Source organism: Trifolium pratense, linkage group LG6 (assembly GCF_020283565.1).
Source record: "Trifolium pratense cultivar HEN17-A07 linkage group LG6, ARS_RC_1.1, whole genome shotgun sequence".
Taxonomy (NCBI): Eukaryota; Viridiplantae; Streptophyta; class Magnoliopsida; order Fabales; family Fabaceae; genus Trifolium; species Trifolium pratense.
This window is the reverse complement of record NC_060064.1, coordinates 24,503,817-24,517,828: the sequence shown is the minus strand read 5'-3', so window position 1 is coordinate 24,517,828 and position 14,012 is coordinate 24,503,817. Positions and strand designations below refer to the sequence as shown.

Here is a 14,012-nt window from a genome sequence, read left to right as displayed (position 1 = left end):
CTCCTTATATTTACAAAGATTAGACAAAAGATTATTAGCAAAAACATTAACCTTTTTGAAAAAAAAAACAATAAAATACAAAAAATAATAAAATGAACAAAAAAATGTAAATGAATAATAACCCAAAATAATAATAATAATAATAATAATAATAATAATAATAATTACAATTAGTCCCCACATTAAATGAATGTAAGTGGATGATATGGCTAAATGAAAAGTTTTCATTGGTTTGTGGATTAGGGTTTAGATAGACAATTCCACAACTATCTAGGATTTATATATATAGATTAAAAACCTATTTTTTGATTTATTATAAGATTAACAACCTATTTTTGTCTGAAATTTATTATCCCTAACAAAAAATAATACCAAATTAATTTATGACCATTTTCAAACGGGAGACAAATTAGTTCCTCCACTACAATGAGTTAAAGATTGAATTGAAACCTTTATAAAAATGTCAGCGACTAATCATTTTGCCATCGACTTAATCAGGTTGCAATGAAATTTGTGAGGAATTAAATTCGATATTTATTTTTATTATAAATATATTGTAGTCAAAATGTATAAGTTTTATGTATTATAGAGTATTAATAATGGGTCATGCTAAACAGTGCCCCGGGCACGGGCACTAGTTAAGCATACTAAAAAAAGAAAAAAATGAAAAAGTTAATGATCAGAGAGAATAACTTTTTATATATTAAAGCATTGAATGCACAATTTACGAGATGAAATTTCAATATTTATATCCTTAACTAGTGCCCGGGGTACTGTTTAGCATTTTCCTTAATAATAACATCTAAAAATGATTCCAAGAGCCACAAAAAATAGTTATTGTTATTTTAATTCATTCTTAATTTTCATAATAAATTAATTATTTTAAAAATACATATCATTTTTTCTTGACACCTTCGCCTAGGTTCAAAATCAGGAACATGCAGCTGTGTGTGTATGAATTTTAGTGGTGTTTATACTTCTTCTACAGACAAAAAAAATGTATACAAACATTGGAAAAAGTTAGAACTGATACTTCAACGTGAAAGCTACGAATATGGATGATTTTTTGAATATGGAAGATCTTTTTCCCTTGTATCTCCTTCCCTCTCCTAACTATCTATCTCTCTCTTAATCTCTCTCTTTATTAAAAAAATATATAATCAAGAGAAAGAGAGAATGAGAGTGAGATTAAGAGAGATAAAAAGTAAGGAGAGGGAAGGAGAAAAAAGAGAAAGAGAGGATTTAATTTACTTATCTAATATCATTAATCAAATGAGTAGTAATAATATTTGGCATCAAATCAAACACTTGAGAATTAGCCATATATACTATATTCACCCTTGCAGATTCGAGAGGATGTATCCATCGCTAGAAGATAAGCACATGGGATTGTGTGTTTAAAATATAAATTATTGTAAACACCAAATGGAAATTGCATTTTCACGACATAAAAACAACAAGCAAATTCCTAACTACATTACTCACAAAACTTAATAGGATAACTACGAAATGGATTTCCTGCTGTTACAGCAGGACGCTGTAACAGCTAGGACCGTCCGATCATAATCGTGTGGCTGTGATCGTTTTGAGTAATTTTGTAAATGAATTGTTCTGATCGTCCGATCTGATAATGGATGGCTGAGATGCAAAACAGCGTGAAACTGTGTGATTCCCAACAGCAGGGAATCCAGATCCAGGATAACTATAAGTAGCAGATCAATATTAAATAACCAAGTCCTAACTACAATACTCACAAAAACAAGTCCCCATTCCCAGAAAACACCAATTATAAAAAAACTAAAAATAAAACTATTTTTCATGAAACATGAAAAGCACAGAGGGAAAGCTGCACACAAGGTAAGAAAATTACCTTGCTGAAAGGGAAGCAAAGAGGACAAGATCTGCTGACCATCTTGTTGCCACTAGATCATGACATCTCAGTCATGTCACTTTGAGCCACAATAAACTTCACAGTTCACAGCTTTTCAACTGGAAATACATAATATGAAATTGTAAAAGAAAAATCAAACGAATGAACTAGCAGTGATATGTTTGAGAGGAATGAAGTAGTGAGAATTAATGATGCCAATATAATCCACCAACATGCAACAAATTGTATTTGTATTTTTCCTTGGATTGCATAATAGACATAGGAATTCTTAATTTAAGCATGACCAAGTACAGAATGATGCCAAATATTGTATCCAAAACACACAAAAAAGGCATAGAAACATAAACACTTGGAAATGGAAGCATGAAATGTTCACACATTTTTATTATTGTATTAAACACTTTCGAGCTTCTCAACCCGCTGCACTGTATTGCTTTTGTCCATGTAGCACCATTTGACATACTTCAGTCCATATAAATTAAACCAGTGGTGTTTAGCTGTGAAAGTTGAGGCATGAACAGGAAGAAAAGACTTGAGCTAGAATATCAATCTAAATCAAAGATAAAAAAATCATGTATGGACACGAAGTGAATCGGCCAGGAAAAATGCAAATATGTTCAATTAACAAATCTGCAATGCAATTTCCCATTTGACATCTTCATATGTGCAGGGAGTGGCAGAAGAGAACAATAATTAAATAATGAAAAATGTCTCAATATGAACTATCAATTATAGTAAAGGATGCTTAACAATGGTAATTTATTTATTATTAATACTTTTAACAGATAATTACCTCATGGCTCGGAGAAGATACTGCGTGGCATTTCGCTGTAGAATGCTTGTCTAAAGGCCTAGATTAAAGAGATTAATTTCTTTCCCCTTAGCATCTTCATTCTCAACATCATCTTCGGTAGATAGTAACCAATTGTAAGGAAGCTGGATTTTGGGAGCAATGTTGCTGTTGTTGCTGCTGCTTTCTTCTACTCTCTCAACCCGTAGTCGTGTTCCTCTTGTCACCATGTCTTTGCAGTTTAGCTTGGCCGAGTACCATAAATCAGACATGTTTAACCCTTTTATGTCTTTCCTGTTTAGCACATGGAAGCCCCACTCGTTCTGTTGAATCTCATTGTAATCAAGTTTTCTATCGATAGCGGAACGGAGAGCTCTCTCTCCCCCAGAGTAGGTTGGTTTTAACCGAACTGATCGTGTTCTTTATAGCTTTCATAGTTTTAGCTTTTGTGTTTAATTGCTTATTCCATTTTGTTTTGGTTACTTATTCGTTTGCTTCACACACTAAAAGGATTATTGGTGTGGTTTCTTCGGATTCACAACAAATCCAAATTCCAATTCAATCGATTTTCACAAAATGACATCCGAACACATCCAAAAGTATTCGGTTTTTTGCAGTTTCCGATTTTAATTTGGATTTGAACACTCATATGAAAAAGCAAACAGTTTATATTGGAAGTTCTAATCTTCCTCAAAGCATAGAAGCACAAGGACCAATAAAAAACGCTGATGAGACAATAAATTAATGTAAAGTTATATTAACCTAACTTACTAACTAGTATGGCATAATTTGTTACCTGAAAAGTTTGAAGTTGGGTCTGAATTCACTACTACACAGTACCGAGAAGCATTGCGTCGTTGAAGGCTCAAAAAGATTGAAAATGAAGGCCCTTCTTCACTGAAACAAAGCCTGGCGTCAAGAATAAATTTAACTTCTCAAACAGAAGTACTACGGCTACAGTAGCGATTACTTTCAGACTTCATTGTTCTTTGTTTCTATTTTTCAGTAGGGTTAGCAACACACTCTTTAATAAACACATTTTTTTTTATTGGTTAAAATTTATATGGGTCTCATAAAAGTTATATGGGTCCACATTTTTTTATGGACCCATGTGAATTTCAACCAATAAAAGAGAGTGTGTTGGAGTGTGTTTGTTAAAGAGTGTGTTGCTAGCATTATTCTTTTTTTTTTTTTGGCTTAATCAGTAAAATGATCCCTTAGAGACATTTTTGGTTTAAGATTGGTCCCTTAAAGAAAAAAATGTCCTTAAAGAAAAAAATGTCCGAATAGATCCCTTAAAGACACATCCGTTAATCAGTTTGGTCCCTAAAAAAGGTCTGAATAGGACCAAACTGATTAACGGGGATGTCTTTAAGGGACCTATTTGGACATTTTTTTCTTTAAGGGACCTGTTTGGACCTTTTTCCTTTAAGGGACCAATCTGAAACCAAAAATGTCTTTAAAGGACCATTTTACTAATTAAGCCTTTTTTTTCACCACCATTTTAATCTGATCCGGGGATTCTTCTGACATCAAGTGGTTTCAACTCTCTTTCAATCGAAGGTTAACACTTCCTCTCTCGTCGCCTATGAAGCACAGACACGGACACCGGACACGACACGAACACTGACACGTCGACACCGATAAAAATTTGAAAAAATGACATAATTAAGTGTAATTATAAGTATTGGTGTCGGACACGAACACCGACACGTGTCCGACACGGACACGCCTAATATGAGAAGTGTCGGTGCGTCATAGCTCGTCACACACATTAATCCTCCGTGAGCTTATTTGATATGCTTTTTTAAAATAAAAAATAAAATATATTTTTAGTTCTTTTAATTATATTAAATTTCTAAGTTCAATTTTCATTGCCAACGTTGTAAACCAAAAAATATATTAAATTTCAACCAATAGTTAGTTATTCAGCGGTGATTGGCATCGAACTTAGTAAGAAAGATCACGGTTCGACCCCCAACTATGATTTAGTTTTATAGAAACACTTTTATCTCTGCTTCGCACACTATAGATTTGAAATTCCCTGCCCTCACTTTTAAAGTAAAGAAGATGTCATACATGGGGACTGCATCTCTCCTGAGTGCAGACCTTTACGTAGACGACTGTGTCAAAGTAGTAAGAAAGGCGGCAATAATGAGATGTCTCTCTCTCCCAGGCGATTGAGAGAGAGCTGGATTCAGAACTGACTCTCAAATCATATTAAACTGGGTAAAAACAAACAAAAACAAAAAAAGAGAGCCAAAAATATAGTCAAATAGATAATTGAATCAAAGAACTTTGTACCCAAAAAAAATAGTGAATCAAAGAACCACTTATATTAAAAACAACACTCTAAATTGTCACAAAGCATGCACAATTTAGATGTTAAATAAAGTTTAGTACATAGAAAATAAATAAAAGATAGAAAAAAGTTTAGTACATAGAAAATAAATAAAAGATAGAAAAAAGTTACGCATCTTATCAACCCAAATAAAGTAACGGTTGCTATAGACATGGAATGGGAGAGTTGGGGGTGCCAACATAGTTGGAATGTCATTTTTTTTTTTTAGACGCTATTAATTTAGTATAAAAAATGTAACGGTTACTAAAGCAAAAATTAAAAGCACAATTAAAACTTTAAACTTCACCTTGAATAACCAACAAATATGAATTTTTATTTGAGGGGACACTAAATTTGCATCAAAAGCTTTATTAATGAAAAGGAAATCATTGTGAAGGGGTGTACGTGGGCCGGATTGGGTTGAGTTTGACCAAAACCAAAATCCGAACCACATAGGATACTCCGGATTGGGTCGAGGAAAATAACCACCCGTTATAACATTGGGCCGGGTTGGGTAAATCCACTAATTTCCGGGTTGGATTGGGTTGGGTAGTGGGTTACCCAAATTATTTTTCTATTTTTTTATATTAAATATTTAAATGTCGAATCATCATATTTTTTCATAAAAATAACTGAACCATATTATTTTCTTGAAAAATAGTGTAACTTTTTTCACTATAAAAAATAATCACATATTTTTCGTGTAAACCCACTAATTTACGGGTTAGATAGTTTGCTACCCAAATAATTTTTTTTGCTTTTTTTAATATCAAATGAATAAATGATGAATTATAATATATGTTGATGAAAATTATTCAAGTTTTTCTTTTTATTTTTTAAATAGTGCGATAAATTATCATATTTGTTTATAAAAATTATTCAATCTTTCTATTTTCTTAAAAAATAGTATAACTTATTTTCAATATAAAAAAAAATGTAATGATCAAATGGAAAAATCTTTAGTATTTTCATAAAAAATATTTCAAAAAACATTGCACTAGTTGGTAAGTGGGTTTTTTGGGTTGGGTCCGGTTTTACCCGTAACCCAACTTTTTTTTATGGGTTTTTCATTTTTGAAATCCATACCCACCCACTTGCCCGACCCAACCCACTTTTTTGGGTTGGATTGGGTGGGTTTGACCGGGTCAATCGGATTTGTCCGACCCATATACACCCCTAATTGTGAGCCCTTCTAAGCAACCAAAGATAAGAATGCTAGTAATCGACGGTATGCTTATATTGGTGACATTGTTGTTGCTGCAATAAAAAAAGTCGTACCAAATTCATCCTTAGGAAGATCAGAAGTAGTGATCAGAGCTCAGACGTGCTACATCTACATGTACCAAGACTTTCATTTAACCTCCTATCTGTTAGTAAAATATGCAAAGACTTGAATTGAAATGTGAAGTTATTTAACACGCATTGCATTTCGAATTAAAATATCACGTAATAAGTCCATTTTAACTCTAAAGCAAGAACATGATTGAAACAATGAAGAACAATAGCATGGTTAAATGGATCTTTATCTTCATTTAATAAACAAGCATTTAGTAGAAACAAGTATTTCTTGACTGCAGTAAATCCTGGTCCAAAGACATGCCAATGCTACGTAACGCCATATGCCCTATGTGGTTTTACTCCAACCTTTGTCAATGCTCCACCAACCAAGTTTCGAAGGATTTGCTCATGGACTTCATCACATGTGGGAAAGTGTTTACCAGCCAATTTTGGCAACATCTAATGTGAAAATTGGAATGCAAAAATAAATCAGTTTTGAAATTGAATCGTGTCTAGTCTAAGTACTAAATTTATATTGCAGTGTACTATTATCAATTTAATATTTTGAGATCTGATTCAGTACTTTATCTTAACTTAAAGGACAAAATCAAGATTGCTAAGCTGCTCTGTTCCTTGTAGTGAAAGACCTATATATCCCACACATTTTTTTTTTTTTTTATGATGAAGAGGGCAAAAGCCCGATATATCCCACACATTTTGTAGTAGGGTAGAATATCTATAAATGTCACGAATTTGGAAGTATTTACAAAAACAATAAGAACAAAATCATATACATATGAAATAAAAGTTAGTTACAAGTTAGTTGTGGGTAACACATGTAAATTCTTTTACGTGCCTTGTTTTTATTACTTGTTAAATAAATACTCTCAAATTATTAAGGGATAAAGTAGACTACACCTTATTGTTAATACACTTGATATCTATTTAGAGATTTTGACAAGTGGGTCATGTCACATGTTAAAGTATTCAAATTAAAAAAAAAATGCATTAAAACATACAAAAAATAATGTTAAAATGGTTGATTGAAGTATAAAAAATAAGCAAAATATTAGGTTTAAGTGGTTAATGAATTTTCTCAAGAATAGATGTTCTCAGAGAACCTAAGAATCTGAGATGTCAAATGTATTAGTATAAAATTAAGATGTTTGAAAATCTAAAATAGGTCCCTAATAATACAATATACACTAACATTACATTTTATAGAATAAATAATTGCCAAAATGACTAATGATAGGTAGTTTTCTCACATCAATTGAGTTTAAATAATATTATTTTTTGACACATTGTGGCTTTGCTGAATAATACCACTCCCGTTCCCGATGTTATGTATATGCTCAAAGTAGTATATCTTTTCAAACAGATAAAATATCTTTAGAGATATCAACCGTGTTGTACTTACTAAATAATAGATAAATTAAATTTATATATACTCTTGCACAAGTAGTTTAATACTGTATTATTTTTTAATGTAAACCAAAGTTCAATCATTTTATTTTTTTTTACTTAACCAAAGTTCAATCATGTTTGATCTAATAAACTAAGCAAACAAAAATACCAGGCAAGATCCGGGTCAAATATAACCCGGTTCGAACCATATAAGAAAAAATATTTATTTTAAATTAAAATTTTATCACACCAACCAAAAACATCGATAACTCTACTCTCTTCAGTGCGTGGCATCTCAAAGCTCGTTCGTTGTCTTCAATGGCTTCACTTATTAACATGGTTTCAGTTTCACCAAAAATATTAACACCCACAAAAACAACAAGAACCTCTTCATTTCAAACACGACCAAATTTGACACCGTTTTCTGTCTCTTTTACTAGTACGTTGACTTATAAAAAAGCACTTTTTGGTTACTCATAGAGTGAACTTTTGTGTGCACATAACACCCTTTTGAGAGTACTTTTCAATTGTCATATCAAATGTGCTAACTAAACATATGAATCTGCATAGTTTTTTAGCTACCAACATAGTTAAAGTTCAGGTTTTTATGTTTTTTGTTGTGTTTTTTTTTTCTATGTTTGTCTGAAAATGGAATTTTTGGTGTTTGTGTTGACATTGCAGAGAGAAGATTAACTATTAGAGCAGCTGAAACTGATACAAATGAAGGTTTGTTTTTGTTGGGTTTTGTGGTTTCATATTGTTGTTAATTTTTCATTATGTTTTGTGTTTTTCAATTTGAAGTTTCTTTTTTTGGTTGTTTGAGCAGTTAAATCTGAGGCACCGGATAAGGCACCTGCTAAAGATGGATCAAGCTTTAATCAGCTTCTTGGTATTAAAGGAGCTTCCCAAGAATCAGTGAGTTAATCTCAACCTTATTGCTATTTCTTTCCATTCTCTGATTTGGATTTAAAAATTTGTTTTCAAATTTTCATTGTGGATGGATGTTAGAAATGCTCACAATTATACTTTGGCCTTGTTTGTATAAACTTAATTAAGCACTTTTAGCAAAGTGCTTATGTATAAGCTATTTTTATCGTAAAAGATGAAATGAATTCAAACTATTTTCGTATAAGCTAGAAACTGTTTTCATAAGCTATACTAGAGAACTTATGGAAATAAGCTGAAAACAGCTTATGGATATGTCATAAGTTGTTTCCGTAACCTCTTGCATCCCCTCAAGCCTAGGACTGGACTTCTAAAGTGTGGACAAATATAGTACCCAGTTACGCATCTGGGATAGGCTTTACACCAACTTAGGATGTGAATTATAGACCTAAATCAACAAGCTGAAACTTAGCTTTACTGCTGAATCTCTTTGGTCTTATCGATTGCAGAAAGCCAAAAAATCACAATTTTGAGCAGTTATACCCTGCCATAAAACGCCACTGCGCCACCATCCTTCACAAATTAGCCATGGGAATTATTAAAAAATATGCCACCGCAATCCACTATGGCCGATATTTGACAACACTGATCCAACTCCAATGAGGATAACCCACTCCCACCATCCTCCACACTTTAGTAATTTTGAACATTGTAGTTTGTCATTTTGGCCATCGACCAGCCCTATGAAGATTTTCGTGAGTTTACATGGACTCACGAGTTTCACAACCTTGACTCCGCTCCTTGTGTAATGTCCATATAGACCTCTTCCTCTGAGTCTTCATTTATGAATGCTTATTTACATCCAACTGATGGAAAGTAACACATTGATAGTGTTGAGTTCGGCCATAGTTTCACAAGTTTCATGGCAATCATAGAGCTGTATATGCACATTAGTTGGGTGAAAAATGCATTCTAACGGGGACTTGTAGGAAAACGCTTACATGGAGATTCCACAAAGGGTGGAGTATGGAAACAACTCTAAAAGGCTGTACAAAATTTACAAGTCCTATATGGTCCCAAGCAATCTCTAAGGGCTTGTTTGGAAAGTTTGCCATTGTAGTCAAGAACCAAAGGTACAAATGATGCTAACTTGATCACACTATGTTTGTGATAGGACTCGAAGTATAGAGATATAATTAGGGATGATATTAACACTGAATGACTGAACCAATACGAAATAGAGGGAATAATTCCCTGTTACAATTGATATATGTACGAACAATGACATATACAATGGGTGGAATCATACTCCTTGCAGAAATGCAAAACTAAAAGGTTACTTCTGCAGTAAGCCTAGCCCCATTTTGTGCCTTAACTAATTTTCTACTACTTTCTGTTATTTCCCCCTCAATGTTCTTCCATGAAAATACATGTGTTCTGTGTTTCTTCTGCTTCCCCTGTCCTTACTTATTGGACCTATTGTCAAAAACTCAGGTCGAAAAACTGTTGACAATTTTTAATCCTACATGTCTGTGATGTTATAATCTCTAGAAGCTGTATTCATGAAATACACCAGTTAAAAAGTCCCTGATAGATGAAGTTGAAGTAAAGATATTTGAGAACTTCAAGTTCTTTCTTGGTGTTAAAGAAACACAAAACAAAGAGAGCATTTTTATTTCTCAAAGCAAGTACAAACTAGACCTTTTTTTTTAATACAAAAGAATTTATTAGTGGCCTATTCTGCTAAATAAGATAAACCAAATAAGCCCAAACCCTATAAAACTAAACATGGAATCAGTTTTAAAGAAATTAAACTACTGTTTGAATATTACTAATCGCGTGGAGGTGGTTACCGCAATTACTTAACTTTTTATTAAGTAGGTATTTTCTTGTCTTTAAATTTCTGTTGCCGTAGACACTGACGAGCTTTTCAATTGAATATCATTTAGCCCCTCAAATATATAATGATAGGATTGAAGAAAAGTTGTTGTCTTATCACAGTAAACAAACATATATGAATCTGAAATAGGGAATTGTGTGATGCTGTTATTAGCAAACTTTTCCAAATCTGCATGCCACACTGAAGTATATTTTGAGACACAGTAACTCAGAAAGTATAACTTTGGTGTTAAGTTACAACTGCAAGTTTACTGCTTTATTGCATAGTAAAGTAATATAATGATAAAATTTCAGTTTTTTGTAAAAAATATTGGCAGTTGATAATTCATTGTGTAATATACTGTGCAGAATATATGGAAGATTCGTCTTCAACTTACAAAGCCTGTAACATGGCCTCCATTAGTTTGGGGTGTAGTTTGTGGTGCCGCTGCTTCTGGTAATAAATTTTTCTATAACATTAAAATATGACATGCATGGTATATTCAATGCTTCATCTTCATGGTATATATGACCGTGATTGGTTACATCTTCACAATGTTTTCTGAATAAACTATGCCCTCTGAGTAGGAAATTTCGAATGGAACTTTGAGAATGTTGCTAAATCAATTTTGTGCATGATGATGTCTGGCCCGTTCCTGACCGGATATACACAGGTACTATTTTCTTTGCTAATATAAAGTTTTGCCAACCGCCATTAGATGGGAGCACAATACTAACGTTTCATTGAATTGTTGGTCTCTAAACTTTTTAGACTTTGAATGATTGGTATGACCGAGAAATCGATGCAATAAACGAACCTTATAGACCAATTCCTTCTGGTGCGATATCTGAGAATGAGGTATCTTGTAAATCTGAAACTTACATGTCTTTTCCTTTTGTTACTTGTTTATTTGTTCATCTTTTTGCTAAAAATTCTGCAGGTAATCACTCAAATATGGGTGCTGCTACTAGGAGGTCTTACATCGGCGGGTATATTGGATATATGGGTGAGTGTACTGACCTAAAACATTATAGTATCCATCTCTTAATGCAAATTATCAGAACCTTGGTTGCTAAAATCTTTTCCTTTACAGGCAGGGCATGATTTCCCTATAGTTTTTTACCTCGCATTGGGCGGATCCCTGCTGTCATATATATATTCTGCACCTCCTTTAAAGGTAGTTCTTTTAAAAATTTCTTCATTTTTTTACCTTGTGCCTTTGATGTTCATTTGACTAAGTTCTACATATTTTCTAGCTAAAACAAAATGGATGGATTGGAAACTTTGCCCTTGGAGCAAGTTACATCAGTTTGCCATGGTGTGGTACCTTCTATTTGATAACTAGTTGCTATACTTTTAAAACCAATGTTTAAAAAACTGGATTGAATCGGCCGGTTCAGCCACTTGAACTGGGAACCGGTCAATTCGCTGATTGGTTTGATCCTAGTTACATTACAGTCTAGTTGAACCGGGTTTGAACCATGGTTAGTTCAACCGGTTTTCCCTTTTTATTCTTTTTCACATTTATTTGCCATCTGTTTCAACCGTGGTTCGACTGATTGAACCATAACCAGGAGGTCTCATCATGGTTTGATCTCTGGTTCAGTTTTTAAAACATTGGTTTAAATTGTTATCCTTGTTATGAAATTTAGTTTTTGTTAATTCATTGATTTTATTTTCAATTAGGTGGGCTGGTCAGGCTTTGTTTGGGACTCTTACACCAGACGTTATTGTTCTCACACTCCTATACAGCATAGCTGGAGTATGTACTATATTCTTCGTGACGTTTTGTTGGAAATGATAATATATTAACATGGGCGTATTCAGATAAACAACTGAATTAAGTGCTTATAGCATAAATGCTTATCATATAAGTGCTGATGTATAAATTGTTTCTATAACAAAAGATAAAATAAAGTCAACTGATTTTATATAAGATATCCTAAAGAGCTTATGGAAATAAGTGAAAACAGTATATGGACATGGCTTAAGTTGTTTTCATAAACTTTCTCACACAGTATCACAGGTGGTTATGCCAGTAGATAAGTTTAAATAAGTCATTCCAAAAAGGCCCTATGTCAAACATGACCTGCCTTATACCGGTTATTAACACTATTCTTGACTTTCTGTATTACATTGCAGTTGGGAATTGCCATTGTAAATGACTTCAAAAGTGTTGAAGGAGATAGAGCTCTAGGACTTCAGGTCTACTATACTATTCTTTGCTTTTCAGTAACTTTAATCTGAACTTTTTCATGCATTGAAGTAGCTGTTGCTAACTTTTCTCTTGACAATCTTGTTTGATTAGTCTCTTCCTGTTGCTTTTGGTTCTGAAACTGCAAAATGGATATGTGTTGGCGCTATCGACATTACACAATTATCTGTTGCTGGTACATTTTGATCTCTCAGATATATGCAAATAATTACTCTATTCTATTATGCTCTAATATTTTGCATGGTAATACAACAATGAAGTTTGAAACTTATCACCATATTAACATTAACTTGTTCATTACTTGTGGATAAATGTTGTATTAACTTTTGCTTCATTCATCTAAACCAGAATAGCAACTTTGTGTTATCATAGACTCATAGTCAAAGTTTCTTTGTAATATGGTTGCAGGATATCTACTTGGGGCTGGTAAACCATATTATGCATTGGCTCTACTTGCCTTAATAGCTCCACAAGTTTTTTTTCAGGTAAAATACACAATTACACTCACAATGTCAAGAAAATGTTAACAATTTTTTTTCAAACATTTGAACTGTTTTTATTTACTGTGGCATCTCATTGATTCTTATCATATCTTGTGCCTTGCAGTTCAAGTATTTCCTCAAGGACCCTGTGAAATATGATGTTAAATATCAGGTACATATGATAACCTCTAAAACTTCATCATCTAAACATTATGTATATCACAATCACATCATGGCAATGTTGTATGATATCTTTTTTTGAATAACTTTTCTTATGTTGCTAGGCTAGTGCACAACCATTTTTGGTTCTTGGTCTGTTGGTTACTGCTCTAGCAACAAGCCATTGAAAAAGATGTGAAGGGAGTCACCAGTTAGATGTCATCTAACTTAAAGATGTCTGCTATAATTTTTGTTTTATCTGATTTTTGTGTTGTTTCTATCTTCTCTTATCCACTTGAGTTTTTCATAATTTTTAAGTTTAGGTTGAGAAAAGGTTTCTTTATAGGAAACATTAAAAGAGACCAATTGTACAAAATGTATTGTAGACATATCACATATACAATTCCCTTTCCTGGTTTAATAATTATAACCTTGACTCCTTTTTATGGTTTATTGATATAAAACCATTATATTATAGGACCAAATACATGAGTGATATTATTCTCTATGCCACATCAACTATACCATTGTACTTGATCATGCATTAATTATATGTAACATTCAGTCATCAATCACATTCATCCTGCACTATATAGACAGGACACAAAACACAGCTTGATTGTGACATTTTGCATCTCATAGTCCCATATACTTTCATGAAGTAAAGATAGTGCAATCTAAGAGA

At 32.9% G+C, this 14,012-nt stretch overlaps 1 protein-coding gene across 1 annotated transcript; it reads left to right on the top strand.

The window, feature by feature from the left end:
- The first annotated feature begins 7,956 nt into the window (after positions 1-7,956).
- On the top strand, positions 7,957-13,751 carry LOC123888906 (chlorophyll synthase, chloroplastic-like). Its single transcript, XM_045938068.1, has 15 exons — positions 7,957-8,146; positions 8,389-8,433; positions 8,534-8,622; positions 10,840-10,927; positions 11,059-11,144; positions 11,243-11,329; positions 11,412-11,477; positions 11,565-11,648; positions 11,728-11,789; positions 12,158-12,233; positions 12,614-12,676; positions 12,780-12,861; positions 13,095-13,171; positions 13,293-13,340; positions 13,453-13,751. The coding sequence occupies exons 1-15, from the start codon at positions 8,026-8,028 to the stop codon at positions 13,513-13,515; spliced, it is 1,137 nt and encodes a 378-aa protein (XP_045794024.1). The 5' UTR covers positions 7,957-8,025; the 3' UTR covers positions 13,516-13,751.
- Positions 13,752-14,012: the final 261 nt, after the last annotated feature.